Source organism: Heterocephalus glaber, unplaced genomic scaffold, assembly GCF_053883595.1.
Source record: "Heterocephalus glaber isolate CG9 unplaced genomic scaffold, H.glaber_assembly_v1.0 deba00001497, whole genome shotgun sequence".
Classification (NCBI taxonomy): domain Eukaryota; kingdom Metazoa; phylum Chordata; class Mammalia; order Rodentia; family Bathyergidae; genus Heterocephalus; species Heterocephalus glaber.
The window spans coordinates 62206311-62225498 of record NW_028258320.1 but is presented as its reverse complement, the minus strand read 5'-3'; the positions used below and the strand labels follow the sequence as shown (position 1 = coordinate 62225498).

General features: G+C 44.3%; 1 protein-coding gene and 1 long non-coding RNA gene across 5 annotated transcripts in view; one reads left to right on the top strand and one right to left on the bottom strand.

Moving 5' to 3' along the window:
• Positions 1-7573, top strand: part of Btbd16 (BTB domain containing 16) — a 64328-nt gene extending 56755 nt beyond the window's left edge. Inside the window, exons 12-14 of the mRNA XM_021253319.2 lie at positions 398-496; positions 2150-2338; positions 3425-7573. Coding sequence (XP_021108978.2) covers positions 398-496; positions 2150-2338; positions 3425-3541 — 405 coding nt within the window. The 3' untranslated portion in view covers positions 3542-7573. The remainder of the gene's footprint in view (positions 1-397; positions 497-2149; positions 2339-3424) is intronic.
• LOC110347814 (uncharacterized) overlaps positions 1-19188 on the bottom strand; it is a 139050-nt gene that overhangs the window by 6488 nt on the left and 113374 nt on the right. Inside the window, exons 1-6 of one of the 4 annotated variants that reach the window (XR_015440583.1) lie at positions 10387-10849; positions 9591-9665; positions 7729-7762; positions 4076-6681; positions 3395-3533; positions 1505-1604 (exon numbers count right to left, since the gene is read on the bottom strand). This is a non-coding gene — a long non-coding RNA (uncharacterized LOC110347814). Of the gene's footprint in view, positions 1-1504; positions 1605-3394; positions 6682-7728; positions 7763-9590; positions 9666-10386; positions 10850-19188 lie in introns of those variants that run through there. The other 3 variants (XR_015440584.1, XR_015440581.1, XR_015440582.1) reach the window with 3 other exon arrangements.

Genomic DNA, 19188 nt, shown 5'->3' with positions numbered 1-19188 from the left:
CTTTCCAAGCATGTACATGGCTCCTGTGTGTGCTGTTTTTGGATGCTTGGCTGCTGGGCTGATGCTGGGGTGACTTGGCTTGTGTGCTGGCAGAGAGGGCTCTATGTGCCCACTGCAGCATGCATGCCATAGGTTTGCCAACACTGTACTAGGCATTTCTTAATCCACTAAAGTTGACAAATCAGGATTAATGGTCACACCTGACAAAAATTGAAGCCATTACAATTTGGCTCTTCCTACACTTTCTAGGATAAAATTATTATTGCATCTTCTCTTTTAAGTCAGTTATCAAATGAGTCACTTTTGTTGTCAGTAGAATTTGTTTTGCTATGTTCTCTTCCCTCTAACTCCTGAAGATTTTTCCAATTCATTTTGTTGTTTCTATTTTCCAATGTAGGAATATACCACTCATTCAAAGATGGTTTCTGTATATGGATTCTTCTTTGAGTTAAAAGGAATCAAACATGATACTACCTCTTATAGTTTTTACATGCAGGTAAGAAGGATGGAACACAGAAAAAGTATGTCTCTGAAACAGATATTTAGATTCAATTGACTCTTTGAGTTAATAATAATTGATTAATAATCAATTCATAATTTATAAGAACTGTGTTATAAGTGCTATTTACGCTTATATATGTACTGTCATTTAACTTTTACAACCACTTTTGGAGGTAGGCATTGGTAGCTGATAAGGATCTCAACATTGAATGACTTTGTGTTCATAAGGCCTCTATGGGTAAATCATGGTTTAATTCCAGTCTTCTGACTTCACATCTGAGGGCCAATTAATCTTCAGTTTGTATAGATGGGCAACATTATATAGATGGTCATTCTTCTATGGAGGTAATTCATAGTGCCCACAAGTTGGAGAAGGGATGAGCCTATTTAGAGTGGCATAGCAGCCAGGGATTTAGCTTAGTGGTTCTGCCGCCCTCCTCCCAAGTGCAAGGACCCGAGTTCGATCCCCAGTACCAAAAAAAAAAGAGTGGCATAGGCATAGCAGCATGATGGATGGGACACTTGAGAAGTCAGAAGTGTGGATGACTTCAGGGACATAATAGAGTTGCTGTCAGACTGCCTGGCAAGACCTCAGCAAGTTCCGAGAACATCTCATCTTTACAATGGAGACAGTAACAGGACCCACTTCACTGGGTGATTGTGAGTATTAAACATGTTTGTTTCTGCAAAGGGCTTGAAACAGGCCTGACACAGAAAGCACTATACGCTTGTTTTTTGTTTTGTCTTTTGTTTGGTGCTGCAGATTGACCCCATGACCTCGTGCATGCTTAGCTTTTGCTCTACCACTGACCCACAGCCCAAGGGCAACACTATTGTATTAGCTGATGATGGTGATGATGATGACAATCTCACTGACAACTATGATCAGGGATTGTTATGCTCCACTTAGGATTTGCTTAGAAGTCTTTCTTCTGCAAAGTGTAATCTCCCTGGGAAACGATATCACATTCATCTTTTTTATGACCACTGCCATCCTCTGTACCTGAAACCGAAGGGTTCTTTCACAACTGGTTGAATGAATGGGTAAACAAATGCATGACCAAGTGATGAAACCCGAGTTTTAGTTCCAGCTTTGCCACTACCTTCAAAGGGACAAAGAAGAATTAATATGTGTTATGCACATATGCAAACTCCCCTCGATAAATGTAATCATTATGTATTTCCACTACCTTCTAATGCACCCTGGAACAAGTCACTTTTTTCCTTTTTTTTTTTGTCACTTCTTTTCCTTGGGCCTCCATTCTTGGCTGCCTGTCACTGAGGTATCTCCCACCGAATAGGTTTTACTGTATGAGAGAGATGAATTATGTAATAGCATTTATCATAAAGCCCATGTGAAGACTGTGTTAACACTTTGGTTCTAGCAAAGAAATGAAAGTGAGGCTTGACTTGATGATGTTTTTCTGGGTTGGCCAAACCGCAGTCCTCTGGCCATTGATTTGTGTACGGTGAAGTCTCAAATGGCAGTGGTCTCAGTGATGGCCCTCAGGAAATGATGACATTAGAGAAATACCCTCTTCTGTCTCTGCACACGAGACAGAAAAGACTCTGCTAGGTGCTGGGTTTTACTAACTCTGGGCACTCCGCTCACAGTTCCTCTTGGGATAGGTCACCACTGTCTTTGCAGAGAATAAGACACACAGACTTGGAGTCACCCTCTGCAATCTCTGAGCACAGCACTGTCAGCCTGAGAGCAGAGCGCTTGGCGAAGTATGAGATCAGAGCCCAGGCCCTGGTGAATGGCAGGTGGCAGGAGTTCAGTACCAACCAGATCACACAGAAGTTTGGGTTCATCAAGCCACACTGCAAAAGCCACGTAAGCATTCATCTTTGTCTCTCTGTCTTTTCTTTTTTCTTTTTCTTTCTTTTCCTTTTTGCTCCTTTTCTCCCTCAGTCCCTTTGGGGAACCCCTGGCTTCAAATTGCAAAGAGGAGCTTGCTCCATTTCTTAAGGATTATGATGGCTTCAAAACATACTAAATAGAAACCTTCCAGAATTAAAAGCTGGGGACATTGATAACTATAACCCAAATTATACCGCCTAATGAGATGCACATCGGATCAATGTTATAAATGTCAAAGGGTATCTGTGTGTGTGTGTGTGTGTGTGTGTGTGTGTGTGTGTTTTAGGGGGCTCCCTGGGGTATATTTGCTACCAGCACCTCCATTGACACCTATAGGTAACCCATCACTTCCCTTCAGTCCATGGCCTGGGCTACCTGCCCTGCTCCAATTCATCAAGGAGGACTGAGCATAATGACTATGGGGTGGCACCAGCACCCAGGCAGATTCACCCAGGCCTGGCTTCTCACAGCCCATCCCGAAATGGCCAGGGAGCCCAGGAGGAACTCTGGGCTGTGAGTTCAAGGACGTCTAGGGCCTCACCAGGTGCCCTGCAGGGAAAGGGACCGTACCATAGACCAGTGAGCCCTTCTCAGTCCTGACTGCATATCAGAATCACCTGGGCCCCGAAACACTCCTGCTGGAGCATCTCCCAGATCACCAGGGCGGATGCTTCCTGGAAGGGCCTGTGTTACTGTATTTTTGAGTGTTCGCAGGTTACTTCTTCTGATATCAGAAGCCATAATAACAGTTTCCTTGGTGAAGTGAGGAGAGAGGCTGGGATAGGCCTTGGAAGGACCGTAAAGGTGACTTCTGAGAGCTGGAAATAGCCTTCACCCTGATCTAGTGATGTCTGTACAGATGTGCTTCTCTTGTGAAAATGCTCAAGCTGCACCCTTGACCTCTGTGTTCCTTATTGTATTTAAATTATGCCTAATTTTTAGAAGATTTGTTTAATTCCTTCCCTAGACAATTCTGAAGTACAGCTAGGGTTGGGAACCACCAAGACATAACTTGTGTTCTCAACTTACAAGTGCTATCTGTTTTGTTTTGTATTTTAGGTCTTGCAAAGTCCAAAGTGTGGGCATCCCAGTCTACGCAAGCTTTGTAATTATCTTCCCAGTATCTTGACAGTTTCCAGAAGAATCTATGGGATGTCCCCCTACCAGTCTGCATAAAAGGAAATAAAATGACATCAGAAGAGGAACTCCACCGTTACTGTCCCAGTTACCAGTGGTCTTATTAGAAATTTTGCCCACATCTGTGTCCCTTGAGGATGGAAGGTGCCACAGCCACAAGTCCACTAGCCATCCTTGACCCCAAAGCACCCTGACTCCAGCCTCTGAGGAGGTCATGGGTGGGGGCACTTGCGAATCAATGGGAGCTTCAGTATTTCCCCTATGCTACAGCTGCACCTGCTACACAGAACAACACTCCTGGCCATTGCCCCTGGCAGCTGTGACTCAACAGAACAAGAGATAAGACCGGAAGGAAGCAACTATAAGGCACAGAGTGATTTATTTTATCTATCATCCCACTTAGGCACTGGACACACACATAGCCTCTCAACCTCCCGGGAGGCAGGGCTATTTCTACACCTGTCCCCAGGAGAGTAATGTGTGTGTTCCTACAAGATTTTTTGTAGTGTCCTAGCCAGGGACCTGTCAGTTTCCATTCTCCATGTGGCCCACTGAAAAGAGGCAGGATCTCACCTGCCATCTGCAAAAACGACATGTGAGTCACAGCTCTGCTACAGGCCAGCTGCCCGGTGCCAGTCGTGTGACAGTTCATCGGATTCTGATGGGGCAGTGGGAAAGGGTGAGGGTGGTCTCTCTGAAGAGGTGGCACAGAAGTGAGCCTGGAAGCACAAGCAGTGTCCTTACAGGGAAGATGAGGAGGAAATGGACACAAGGTGATGTCCACACAGCTGAGAGAAAGTTGTTTCCAGCTCCAGGGTTCCTGGACTGAGTGTGCATCAGAATCCACCTGGAGTTCATGCAAATGCAGGCCCTGGGCCAGGCCCACAGAAGCTGAGCTTGCAGTCTGAGAAACACATAGGAGTATGCACTTTAACAGGCTTCCCGAGGAATCCTGATGCAGGAAGTCTGTGGCTCACGTCCAGAAAGGACCCTGATGGGAAAGCGGATTCCACAGCAGGCCTTCTCTTTGGGCTGCACACATCCAATAGCCATTCTCACCCAGTGCCCAAAACTCAGCAACAAACCTGTGAATCTATTTCGCCACAGCCGAAATAGCTGATTGGGAACAACAACAACAACAATGAAAAACAAATTTCCTAGAATATGGAATAAACAAAACCCCAAATAATGAGCCATCTTCGGCAGGTGAAATATTTGTTGTATTTCTGAAAATTCAGCCCTTTCCACTAGAGGCCATGCTCTATCTCAAAAATGAGAATTACTGTAGCTTTCCAAACGCTGAAATCTGAAACCTAGAACTCATCTCCTTGCTTAGGTTTGAAAGTGAAATCCATACATCCTGAGTGGGTTGTGTATTCAGTGTACACAACCACTGCTATATGTCTTAAAACAAAACTGCTTTAAGAAGCCCTTTAGAAGCTTTTCTTACAAGTGAGAGATTCTTAAACTAGAATTTCTAGAGCCACAGTCAGTGCCCAAGCATTGGCTATGAGCACTGAACAAGGTAACCTTACGTGCCATGTTCCTAACTCCTTTCTGCTTGCTTCTCCCATCACTCACCTCCCAGGCCCTTCCCTCTAGCTGAGTTGTCCCAGAATCCCCTCTGTACACAGCAACACTTGAGTTTTAGAGTTGGACTGACCCGAGTTTGAGTCCTAGCCATGCCTCAGGTTCTTTTCCTCCTTGGGGCCTGCTGTCTGTTATGCAACCCAAGGAGGTTGGGCTGATACAGGATATGATAAAGGAGATGAAATATGACAATATTTTGTCTCCCAACCTGGTAGATGTCTGATATGCCAAGCTCGTGTTCTCTAAAACTTGAGGAATGAATTCTAGGAACAGTGAAAGCTCCTGAGAGGCAGGAGGGGTTCCAAAATGATAGCCAGGGACCCCACTTTACAGGGGTGTTTTATAGAGCCAAACACACGTGGGTACAATATATATACAATATAGTTATGATCACCTAGCAAGGTTACAAATATAGTCGCTTAGGTAATAGTAGTCCAATTTGGAAACAAGTCATGTAACAAGTGTTGATGGAAAGAACAAAGACTTCCTCTAGGAAATGAAGGGTCTAGAGGTAACTACGGTGACTGATGTCTATCTAGACTTCACTAGGCCCAGTGTTTGTCCTTTTAGAAATTACTCAGATTTGGTCATTTAGTCTTTATCTTGAGGCCTGGTCTCCAGAAAATGTGTCTCCAGCCACAGTGGTGATGTATTTTTACCTTTGCCCTGACTCTCTCAAGGGCCTAGCTCTATCTGACTACCCACAATACTTCTAACTAACTTAGCTGTCTATAATAGGACCAGGGGCTCTCTGCAAGCCTTTCTAGCTGCAGGCCTCGGATCCTCTCATTGTGTGGGTGAAGAGCAGAAGTGAGTGGTTCAGCCTGTGAACCAGGAAGAGGCAGCCCGAGGGAGTGAACTGAGTCATTTTCCCAGGGGTTCATCAGAATGAGAGTGCATTAAGAAGAGTAAGAAAGACGCTTCCGTTCTCCCCATCTTTACATCCTGGAGACCACTGTGTCTTGAAGTTCCAGGAGGAGAAGGAATGTTCTTGCCTTTGTAAGCCTAGGATGGAAAGGAGAGTGCTGGGCTTGCATGTTCTTTGGGAGAAGGGTGGGTTCTCAGGGACCATGGGGAGTTCCAGGTTGCCCTCACTTGCACAAAAGGAGATGGGCATAAAATGTGGAGTCCTGAGGCCTTGAAATCTTGAGGTGGGGAACAGGGTCCTCCTGGAGGAGACAGAGATGGGACGACTTCTGTGAGGAAGATCTGGAGGCAGCCCTAGCCAAGAGAACGTTCTGTGATGATGGAAATGCCCCATACCTGCCTGTCCAATATGGTAACCTCTAGCCATGTATAGCCATTAAGTGACTGAAATATGACTAGTGCAACAGAGAAGTTGTTTTTAATTCTATTTCATCTTACTGTATGTAAATTTAAATAGTTGTAAGTGCAAGTAAAAAGAATAGGACAGCACGGTACTCACCATGGAACAAGGACTGGTCCTTCTTGATTCTGCAGGCTCTCCAGGGTTGGAGCCTCTCAGCCTGTCCCCAGGCCCTGGATGAATTGAACATCAGTGTCCATCCTGAGGCTCAGACTCTAAACACTCCAAGTCTTTTTCTACCCCACTGGAATAAGGCCACCTCCTAGGGTCAGGGAGAAGCTGTGCTGGAGAAAGGAAGGTTCCAAGGCCAGGGAAGCAGAGTTCAGCTCTATATCAGTGGTACCATCATTACCCTGCTCCTTCTATGTGAGCAGAAGACAGTCCCTGCCATCAGAGAGCCAGTGTCAGGGAAAGGCAGTTGTTAATGGAGTAATTACACTAAAAGATGCAGAGCTTGGAGGGTGTAAAGTAAATTTGAACTAGACCCTTGTAGGGAGTTTGAGGCCCAGTGAGGGCCCTTCCTAGGGAAAATGATGCTTAAGCCAAGATCTGAAGTAGGAAAGGGAATTAGGACAGCCTTACGTGAGGATGTGAAGAAATCAAAATCCTTGGACCCTGCTAGTGGGAATGTGAAATGATGTTGCTACTTTGAAAAACTGGTGGTTCAGGGGTAGGATAAAAGATATACAGAGATAGAAAGGAGACAAGGGAAACCATAAGCTTAACATTGTACTTTAAAGAAAAACTCCAGCTTCAGAATGCAAGTTACCCAAGATCGCAATGCCTTTTTCCCTTCTAGGAAACCTACTCCAAAAATCCCTAAGGGTCTTGAAGAAACAACAAGCCTATAAATTGGGTCTTGGACCCATGTTTTTCACCTATAATTTGCTTTCTACCACAGACTTCCCTCCTCAGGGAAGCAACCTATTAAGTGAGCAGCAGATCTCTAAACTTCAAGCACGTGCAAATGGTGCTTAGCCCACCAAATGGGTAGCCTGATGGTAGGAATACATATCCTAGATCACTCATCTTAAAGACACCCCCTAAGAGAACATAAAAATTCCTAACCCCAGACCACAGCGCAGCTCACTCTAGGAGTACTCACACTATACTTTGTACTTCTTTCTGCTTAATAAATGTCTTTATGCCTCTCACTGATGTGTCTTGAAAATTCTTTTTATGTGACAGGGGTCCACAAACCTACAGCCTACGTTGTGGGTGGGATGAGTTGAAGGCCCCATCTCCTCTTTGGGGGACCTCCTCAAACTCCTCTTGTGTCGGTTCCTCAAATAATTAAACATAGAATTACCATGTAATCCAGCAATTCACACCTAGGTGTATACCTGAAAGAAATGAAAACAGGTCCACACAGAAACTTGCACATGAATGTTCATAGTAGCAATACTTATAAGAGCCAAAATGTAGAAACAACCAAATGCCCATTAATGGATAGATGGATACACAAAATGTGATTTATCCATACAATACAATCGAGAAGGATTCCATCTTAAAAATAAATGACGGGGGCCGGAGGTGTAGTTCAGTGATAGAGTGTTTGTGGTATGTGCAAAGCCTGGGTTTGGTCTCCAGGACAAAAAAATAATAATAATAATAATAGAGAGAGAGAGAAGAAAAGAGAAGAGAAGGGAAAAAAAAGACTGTTTCATGCAACATGGATGAGCCCTGAGAATATTAAACTAAGTGAAAGAAACTGGTCACAAAAACCATATATGATTCCATTATAAGAAATATCCAGAAAAGGAAAATCTGCAGGGAGAAAGATTAGAGGTTGTGTTTAGGTCTGAAGAAGACAGGGAAGGGGCAAGAGCTAAAGGGCACAGGGTTTCTATTTGATGCGATGAAAATGTTCTAAAACTATGATTATGGTCTCACAATTCTGAATATGCTGACAACCACTGACCCATACACTTGAATGGGTGAACTGTATGATATGTGAATTCTGCCTCGACAAAGCTATTGACAGGAGGGAAAGAACTTGGGTGCTAGGGAGAGGATTCCAGCCCAGATGACAACACATGCAGGGGAAGCTAGTGCCTTCCAAACACAACCCAGAGGGTCCATGTGGCCAGAGCCAACAGAGTCCCCTGGCTGGAGATGCAGGAGGGTGGGACCTCCAAGGCCCTGGAGGACATTATTGGAATCTGTTCTATGCCCTCTTGAGTCTGAGCTGGCCCTGGGCTTGCTTTGACCACTCTATTGGCCATGCTATAGCGGCAGAAATACCACACCAATTCAAGCATTTGGACATGGAGGGTACTGTGCTCTTGTGGCTTCTGCTATTGTCCTGTGGAAGCCCTGTGATGGCACAATGCCTACTTGAGGCTGAGAGGCCACATGGAGGAGAACCAAGTACCCCAGCCCAGCCCCAGCTCCATCTGCCCGATGTGTGTGAAAGGACATCTGGAACCTTCCACCGCAGGCTCCTCCCATGAAATACACCCTCAGACGTGGTTTCCAAGAAACCCAAGATGGGCTCCTGCCATGCTCAGAATTGTAAGAGATAATTCATTGTTGTTTTAAATCACTAGGTTTTGGAGTAGTTTCTTACCTAGCAAGAGATAACTGAAATACATACCCCCCCCCTTTAAAAATGGCGTCTCACTGTATTGCCCAGGCTGGTCTCTACTTCATGGGCTCAAGTGATCTTCCGCCTCAGGCTCCTAAGTATTTGGAACTACAGGTGCATGCTACTATGCCTGGCTGAAATACATACACTTTTGATTCAGCAAACTCACTTTGGGAGTTCATGTTAATGAAAACAAAATTCAGAAAAGAAGCAAGGACTTGTTTACAATGATGTTCCTGCAGTATTGTTTATAATACACAACACCAGCATGATTTGGGATGCCTAAGAGAAGAAATTAGACTGAATAGGATGCATCTGTATACTAGGGAATCCTTAAAAAGTTATCATTGACCTCACTGGGTTACTTCTTCAGAGGGGGGAATATTGTAGACAGTTAAGTTAATTCGATACCTCATAGGCAGTTAGACAGGGCCACCCTCAAGGAGCCAGAACAGCAAGGAGCTGACATGGAGAACAGTTGAGGCACATTAACTGGTTAGCATTATTAAAAAAAGAAAAGAGCAATGGGAAATTCCTTGTATGTGACTTGTTTTCCCCTTTGATCCCCATTTAATCAATATTACCTGGGGCTGGGGATTTAGCTTAGTGGTTTCGCTGCTTGCTGCACCATCACAGGGACCTGAGTTCAATCCCTGGTACTAAAAGAAATAAAATAATCAATATTACCTGGGTGACTCATAATCTTATTGGTTGGTCATAGTTTTTTCCCACCTCATGCCACCTTGTAATTTTCCATTGGGTCTTAGACTTTTGTCCCACTTTGTACCCGTCTCACCTCATGGCTTTGCTCTATAAAACACCTTTGAGAAGTGGGGTGGGTGGGCAACCTCTTTCCGGTCCCCCTCTGTCTCTCTTAGAAGCTATCTTTCTCTGAATAAATTTGTCTTACTCTTTAAAAAAGTTATTATTGAAGCACTCTAGTGTTATTGTGTCAAGAATACAGTATACTGTTAATTGGAAAAAGAAAACAATTTTTAGAGTATGTAAATATGAGTCACTTAAATATGCGTTTTCAAGTGAAATGGATGGGTCCAAAGGCTTGAGCAACTTCAATTAGAAATTGTAAAATTGCTTTCTAAAATGGACGTGACTATTCTCTTCCCACCCGCACCGAGGAGCTTTCTTGCTTAAGTCCCAGTCATTTCCTGCCAGCCTAGCCACTGCCACCATTGGTGAAGGCCTTTCCCCGATGCATTTAACTCAGGTGTGAGTTAGAGCAAAAGTGGCTTCAACATTTATTTCACTTCACAGAATTTCCTGGTTTCTCAGCCATCCAGAGACATTTTTCCCTAGCCCACTTCTCATCCAACCATAGGGGCCTATTTGCTCTTGGGCTCTGCTGGGGAGAGGGAAACTCACCGTGCATCATCATGAACAGCAAGCTGGAAGCTAGGCTTGGAGATTTGAATAGGAGGGCAGCTGGGAGGAGGGGATTGTCATGAGTGTACCAGAAAGGGCTCAGAGAGGCTGAGCACAGTGATTAACTTTTCTTTAATCTCTGCATCACTGAACAGCACAGCAATTGCCAGCTTCCCCAACAAGCTCTGCATGAGTCACTTGATGTCTTACTGGAGGTGGAGCATATTTTATTTCAGGCAGGTGCAACTGCTCATTTGCTTGCCCTTAAGTCACCCAGGAAATACATAATTCCTGCTGGCCCCTCCAACACCAACTCAAGATGGGATCAACCGTCCCTTAGTTCAAAGAAATGAAGGTTAATCTGAGTCGGTTTTTTTGGCTGGTTAAGTGCCAAAGAGATACGTCTTTCCCCTTTTCCTGGCTGTTGGATCAAGGATCCAGGTCGTACCCCTGAGTAACAGGAGGGTTAATTGAGGAAATCATTGACCAAACCACATATGAGTGTGCTGAGTGAGCAACCCTTGGACTGCCATAAAGGCTGGCACAGAGAGGAAAAGTTGGACCCTGCTGTGGCCTGCTTGGCTCTTTTCTTCTAATGTGGGTCACTTCTTGAACTGGGACAGCCTGCAGGTGTTCCTTTTGTGCTCAGACAAACACTCAGCTCTTATCCCTTGGAAGAAGGCAGCAGGAACAAAGGCCTTCCTGGCATGCTGGAGGAGCAGCAAGCATGAGGGAGGGAAGGAGGGCAGCAGGCCTTTTCTGAATTGCTGTGCCTTGTCCTCCTCTATTGTATGATCTGTTCAGTTAAGTTAGGATCGGAGAGCTCTGCATTCTATCCTTGCTTCTTCACCACTTTCTAGCAAGGTGACTCTTAGCAAATTGCCTGACTTCCCTAAGCCTGTTTCTCATCCATGCAGAGCCATTGTGGAGACAGAGTGAGGGGACACCTGGGGAGGGGTGGTAGGCAGAATAATGCCCCCAAAGATATGTGTCCTAATTCCTGGAACCTGAGACATTACTTGACATAACAAATGGGACTTTGTAGATGTAATTAAGTTAGGGATCTTGAGATGGGAAGATTATTTTGGAGTATCTAGATGGGCCTGACATACTCACAGGGTATAAGAGGGAGGCAGGAGATCAGAGAGTAGAAGGCAATAAGACAATAGAAGCAGACCCTACAGCGATGTGGCCACAGCTGGGTAAAGTGAGCAATCCCTAGAAGCTACAAGAAGCAAGATACGGGGCTGGGGATTTAGCTCAGTGGTTTCGCCACCTGCTGTGCAAGCGCAAGGACCTGAGTTTGATCTCCGGTACCAAAAAAAAAAAAAGAAGAAGCAAGATACGTATTCTCCCCTCGAGACTTCATAAGGAACCAGCCCTGCCAACATCTTGACTTAGAAAGTAGGTTGTTTTAAATGACCAAGTTTGGGGGTAATTTGTTATAGCCACCACAGGTAACTAATGCAGGCTGATGTGTAAAGTGCTGTGAAAATGAAAGGATTTGCTGTCATGTAGTTGAGTTAATCATATAGAGAAGAGAAAAGGGGCAGGTGTGCCTCGTGAGCCAGCAAGGCTGAATCAGCCTGCAGGTGTCAATTAATGTGTGAGCTCATTTGCAGGGAGGAAAGGAGCCTCCAAGGAGGGCTGTGAGTGGCTGGATGGTTGGACGGTGTTCGCTGCCTAACTGCCTGGTCACTGTATTTGAGCCTGAGCTCAGTGAGAAGCAGCTCCATGGATCTGAGGAAATTATTTTCCGAGAAACTCTGACAGTGTCATGGATACAAGCTGTGCTCATGCCCAGGTGACATGGTGGGACACGCAAAGGGGCAGAGGCATTCACTTATCCACTCCTGCATACAAAGCAATTGTGCTACAGCCTGATAGATACTGGTTGGCATATTCTGGTACCCTGTAGGTTATACCACAAGACTGCTAGCAGACTTCATCCTTGGTCACTGCGTAAATGATAGTGGAGAAATGCTACTCCACAGGAACTAGGCATAACCAAGAGGAATAAGCCAGAGTCACAAAGTTCTCCAGAAGCTTCCCCAAAGAATTAATGGGATACACCATGGCAGGGTAAACAGAGAAGCATGACATTAGGACTAACATGTGTACCTTGGCACTCTCAGGCTTCTATAGGGCTTTCCCTGAGACACATGTTCCTAGCAGATCCAGTGACAGATGTGACCACGTCTCACCTTTGTCATGTGTGGCTTGTTCATAATTCTCTAAGAAGAAGGATTTCCAGTTCTGATCACTCTTCCTCTGTATCACATATTGTGAGTCCCCTTGGAGAGCCATCAGACATGGTGACAAGGTGAGGCACTACATGCCACCAGACATGTGCATTCTGGCTCTGACTCTTTCCTTTCTCAGATTTTCTTCCTGGTGCTGGCCACTCTGGATTGAGCTTGCTTATTGCTGGCTCCACAATGCAGTGCTTTGCCTGCAGAATGTCTGCACTCACAATGCTACACAGCATGTAGCAGTGCTCAAACGTTGGCTAATTAGCTGATGCCCCCATTATAATAACTGAAAAAGAAAGTTTGGGACTCAAAAGATACTTGCAAATATCACTAAACCCATGGCTCACTGGGCTGGAAAATCTCCAAAATTCTCTGAGTGAATGAGGCCTGGGAAGCCCATTGTGGTGGCCTGAGGGGGTCAGTGGGAAGCTCTGGAAAAGCCCACCTACTACTCCTGCTGAAGACAGCCTTTTTTTCCCTGAGGAAGCTGGGGAGCTTCTTTGGGTTCTCCTTTAGTGTACCTTTCTCTTCCCACCTTCTCCCCCTTGGGCTTATTTTGTGGCATCAGTATGGACTGCATCTTCATGCCCCTGCCCTACCTCTTCTCTCTTCTTGTGCTTAGCTCCTCCAGGCTTGGGTTAAAGATACTTTGGAAAGTTCCTCCTGGTATCCCTCTGCTTGGGAAAATCTCCCAAAAGGATCTTAGTGTCACTGTAAATTTTCCTCTAAACTTCTTCCTCAGAATGAAATGCCCTGAATCATTCCAAAATTTCAAAAATTGTAGTACCAAGGGCAGGGAGGAAGGGGAGAGAAGGGACAGAAAGCCAGAGAACTTTTTTATGTAGGAAAGATTGTCTCCTGGAAGTCAGTCCTCCAAGTCCCTAAGGTTTTTTTGGTTTCGTTTTGTTTTGTTTTTGTTTTTTTGAGACAGGGTCTCACTTTAGTCAGGCTGGCCTCGAACTTGTGGCAGTCATCCTGCCTCAGCCTCTCGAGTGCTGGGATTACAGGTGTGCACCACCTTACCCAGGCCCCTAAGGCTCTTGATCCCTAAGCCTTTCACAGCTATCAGAGACAATGCTTGTGTATAATGGGAGCCAACCCCACAATCCATTTCAGATGACACTTCCATGAAATATAATGAAAAATAAGTAGAAAAACAAAAACTTAAAATAAATGCCCACTGATCATGCATTTGCATGTGGCAATGTCAAAATGCTATAACTGTTCCTAAATGCTTACTTTCCATTTTTACAAATATCCCACTGAGAACAGATAATAAATGTTTGGGCCCTGGTACCAGTCCACAGAGCAGACTTTGAGCACACACATAGATTAATGGACAGACTGCTTATTCACAGCTAGAACCTTGAAAGTGTTCTTTATTCTTTGGTACTATATACGAATCTGTAGCCAAAGACTTTCTCAGCAGAAGAAAAGAAAGTTCTGATGGTTTACTATCCAGTCTAGTCTTGCTGGGGTTGGGGGGAAGCAAGCTCTCTCCAATGGAAAGAGAGTCATCAAAGCCACCATCTCTCTAGCAGTAGACAGTGGTGGCCTCACTGAGTCATCTGGGAAAATGAGGAAGCTGCACTCATCTTGAGGGAAGACGAGGTGTGATTGGTTTGAGGAGTGTGGGTGTCACCCTGTTCCTCCACCTGTCCTAATGTGAAAGCTGCCCCTCATGAGAGGAATCTTTACTGCCATGTGAGGCCTAAGACACAGAATGAATACTTGTACCTTTATTTCAAGTTGTGGCTATGAATTTTAAAAATGCCCTTAATACGTAGGATGACTTATGTGTTTACTATGTGGTGTCCAAGGCTCATCTTCAGACCCTATCAGGTTGTTGGGTTTTGGCAGGAGGGGAGTTAATAGTTTTTATTTTTTTTCTGGTTTTAGTTATTTGTAAAGGCTCCTAGAACCAGGCCATGGCTTTTTAGTGCCTAAAAACTAAGCTATTGCTTCTCAAGGGCTTGAAGATGCTGTTCCTACAAACAACTCAGCCTGGGCTTTCACTTGTGACCTCCTACAGGTGTGTGCACAACCATCACCTTGTCCACGAGGCAAAGCTGAGCCACACCCTCCTCTCCTCTGTAGCCATAATCTCCTTTGCTCAGCTTGACTTTCACCTTCAGTGTACCATAGTCATTCATATGTACTGTTGTACAGTCATTCATATGGTACTATTGTACCATGATCATTCATATTGAATTTGTATTTGTTTATTACCTACCCCTCCAACCCAAGCCCCATCCACTCCACCCAGGTTGAACACAGAATCATGCCAAGCCCCCATAAATACATTGAAAAAAGTACACATCTTAATGTACCCAGAGGTCCAGATACTAAGTGAAGTTCTTTCCTTATGTTGTCTGAAGCTAGGAAGGAGCTGGTACCTCCTTTTGCACAATAATATCTGAGAGATCTGCTAACCAAAGCTTTTCCTACAAGGTGGGGAAGGTCCGGGTGTTGCTTGTTGGTCTGTTCTGGATACAGATCTTTGTGAGTGTCCCTCCCTCTTGGGCCCTGCACCCCAGAACCTGACGTGGACTCCTGATTCATCACCTACACTAGAGGCAGGACCCAGGGGAAGGAAGATGCTAATGAGACTAAGTAGCAATGGAGGAGGGCAGGAGCAGAGCACGCAGGGCAAGAGGAGGGAGCCTCTGCCAGCCAGGGAGCAAGGAGCTGGGCCAAACCAAGGCCTCACCTGGGGACAGAGCTCAAGGGGAGTTGTGTGCACTGGAGAATCCCTCAGAAAGCTGGCATTTGTTAATCCTGTGGAACATGTCATGGAGACTGAGGCCAAGGGCACATTGGACACCTTCTGGAACTCTATCTATGGGCGTGGTAAGACACAGTGGCAGACTCCATGACTGGACTGCTCTGCTTCCCTCTTTCACCAAATGGGCCTGGTGCTAGGAAAGCCAGAACAGTTGACACCAGGATGGCAGCAGCTCTGCCTGACACCCAGTGCTGAGATCTACAGCCAGGGCTGGTTAGGCCTACAGGGAGTGAGAAATGGATCAAAATCTTCTGTGGAAGGGGATAGGTGGGTGGAATGGCCACTCTCACCAATGTCATGCTTCACATGCTCCTCAGCTGACTACTACATGTGAAGACTTTGTCACCCAGGATTGAAGAGGAATGGGCTTCTCAGGCTACAGTGTGTGTATGGGGGGGGGGATGGGGCGGTGTCTGTCAATACTAGATTTTTTTGAACATGTGAAAGGTTCTCTCTTTGAGAATCAACCATTGCTACTCAGGATTCAACAGTCCTCTCTGAGTTTAAAGAGCACAGAGAAGACTTTGCGTTAGATGCAGGATAAACTCCCATTATTTCTTTATCATCAGAAATGCTGATGAACACTGCAAGGTCTATAAGAAGGACTATTTTTAAATAGTTACAATTAACTTAGTTCCCTGGAGGTACATAAAATTATATATTTTAAAAGTTATTTTTGTGGTACCTTTCTCTCTTGAGGCTCTACACTCTATTCTTTGAGTGCACAATTTAAAAATTCTGCCTAGTAAATCCTTTCTGTGCCTCTTTAATGAAATCCTTTTTACATATTTGTCTTAGTCCATTCTCTATTGCTATAACAGAACACCCAAGACTGGGTAATTTATAAAGAAAAAAGGTTTCTTTCTATTCACAGTTCTGGAGGTTCCAAAGGCACCAGTATCTTCTCAGCTTCTGGTGAAGCCTCATGTTGCTCTATGCATTGCAGAAAATCTGAAGGGGGAGTGGGCACTTGTAGGGGAGAGTAGCTGACCCACTATGATAACCCACTTAGGCAAAAGATAATCCCACACCCAAGAACAAAATTAATCCATCGATGAGGGGAAATCCCTCATGACCCTAAATGCCTCTTAAAGTCCCTGCCACTGCTTAACACCATTACTTTAGGAACTAAGCCTCAATATGGATTTTGGTGGGGAAAAGCCACATTCAAACAATAGCAATGTCTCACATTAAAAAAAAAAAGACTGAATTCCTCTCAGTTAAAGCCCTACATGTGATGAGACTTGGAAGTTAATGACTATGCTAGGGTTCCATGAAGTTGGATGTGCCCCAGTTTGCTATTCAGGCTCTAAGGAAAAGTATGTGGTGATTCCTCTCTTTTTACCTTCCGTAGATGCCAGGGATTGCACAAGCACAGACTCTGGGTGCAGGAAGTCTTTCAACTTCTAGCCTTCTGTCTTCTCACTCCTTCCCTTGAATGTCTATCTGGAGCAGAGCAGCTGTGGAGGACAGCTACCATCTGCAGTTTAAGGTAAAGATCACGCTAGATTCACAGCTGGTTCACAGCTACAGTTTGTATGTATGCCAGAGCCAGATTATCGTGAGAAGGATTGGAAGTTGAAAAGAGTGAGAGGGGTAACCACAGAGTGAATATGATCTTTGGGAACAGTAAGGTAGTAAGACCCAGGGATGGTAAAGTAGGGGAATATGGGCACTTTGGATGGAACATAAACCCACAAACTTTCTAGAAAATCAAAAGCCTTCAAAATTTGTTTACCCTGTACTTGGTATTCTACAATATTTATTAAAGCACACAAAGGTATATTAATATGATTTTTGGCATATTACTTATTAGAAAAAATTTGTAAATAACCAAATTGTCCATTAGTAAAGGACTAATCAAGCAGGTCATAGGACATCCACTCACCTGAACTTGTTAAGGTGGATCTGTACTTATTGACATGCAAAAAAATGTACAGCTCACAATGAGTTTTTAAAAAGGGACATAAATATATCTTAAGTTCCACATACATATTTAGGTACAGCTAAATACTCAAGATAGTATGCATAAAACAGATATAAGAAGACTTTGTAAGGCAGATTGGCTAGAGGCCTCTGGATCCAAGGAATAACATGATAGTGAGCTCCCTGGCTTTTTTTTTAAACTTACGTTCCAGAATGCTTGCTGGGAAAGCTGGCTACCTGGAAACACCAGTGGGTGCAGACAAAGAAAGCTCCAAGAAAATCCTGTTCTCTCTAATTAAAGGATCATGAAAAGAGCAGCCAAGCAGCACAACTTTTAGATAGTAGTTGCTCTACTCCAGCCAAACACCACAGAAAACTGTGGCCCCACCTCCACTCAAGCGAGAAAAGCTGAGTGCACACAACAGATTTCCACCACTGCCAGGCTGTAATGAGATGCTCTAATTCTACACTTCCCTGCCCCTCCCACTCACTGGGATGTTGTCGGAGCAGGCCAAGTGGGAAGATAAGGCTTGCAGTAACAAGTCCCCCATCTCACTGCACAATGTTGCTGGACAATATTCAGAAAGCCTAGACTTTCACTGCCATCCAGAGATTATGACATCTCTCCCCGGCTCCTAACTGGGGAGGTGTCACAGCAGGGAGAATAGAAAGCTAGGACTTTACTGCTGATCAGTGTTAGCCAAGGCAGTGTAAGCTTAGAGCTGAAACTTCCACATCTGCCCAGCAACAGTAAGGAGCCCCCCAGCCTCCCGTGGTGATGGAGGCCAAGTAGAGATCTCGGAAGTCCACCTTTCCCTCATAGTAACAAGGCAGAGTTTTGCTACCTGCCAGAGTGGTGTTACTGAAGACCTATTAAAACACAAGATAAATAAAAGCTAGAGTCCTTTAATATTCCTTCCAAACATCCAGATTTCAATTTAAAAAATCACGAATCATACCAAGAACCAAAAAGATCTTCACTTGAATGAAGAAAGACAATCAAAAGACATAAGATGACACAGATTTAGAATTACCTGACAAAGATTTTATTTTGTTTATTTTGTTTTATGTTTTTTGGTACCAGGGATCAAACTTGGGACCTCATGCTTTTGAGGCAGGCAACCAAACCACTGAGCTAAATCTCCAACCACCTGACAAATGTTTTAAAAGAGCTGTGATTAAAAATGCTTCAATAGTGTGGCTGGGGATTTAGCTCGAAGGTTCCGCTGCCTGCCTTGCAAGCGCAAGGTCCCGAGTTCAATCCCCAGTACCAAAAAAAAGTGCTTGAAATAAATGAAAAAATTTTCAACACACAAATATAAATCTCAATTAATATATGTGCTGGCGAAGCAAGCACTATAAATCTCAATTAATAATTGAAAGATTCAAAGAACAATCAAATGGCAATTTTAGAGCTGAAAAACAATAAAAAATTTAAAAACTAAATGGATGGAAAAGATCAAAGAATCATGACATTGAAGGGAGAAATATAGAAGCTACCCAGTCTGAACAAAAGAGAAAAAATAAGTTGAAAAATAAAATGAATAGTGCCTAAAGGACTCACAGAACTATAAAAATGTGTCATCAGAGGCCAAAAGAATAGAAGAAAGAAAGTGAGTTGAAAGACATTCAAAAAAATAGTGACGAAAGTGTCACCGATCCGGCAAAAGACATAACTATGCTAAGTGAACCCCAAGGCGCATAAGTCCAGAGGAACTCATGCTGAGAATTATCTTAACCAACTTCTGAAAACTAAAGACAAACATGTAAGACAAAGTATCTTCAAAACAGCTAGAGAGTAATGATGGGTTACCCATAGGGAAAACAAAAATAGAAGCA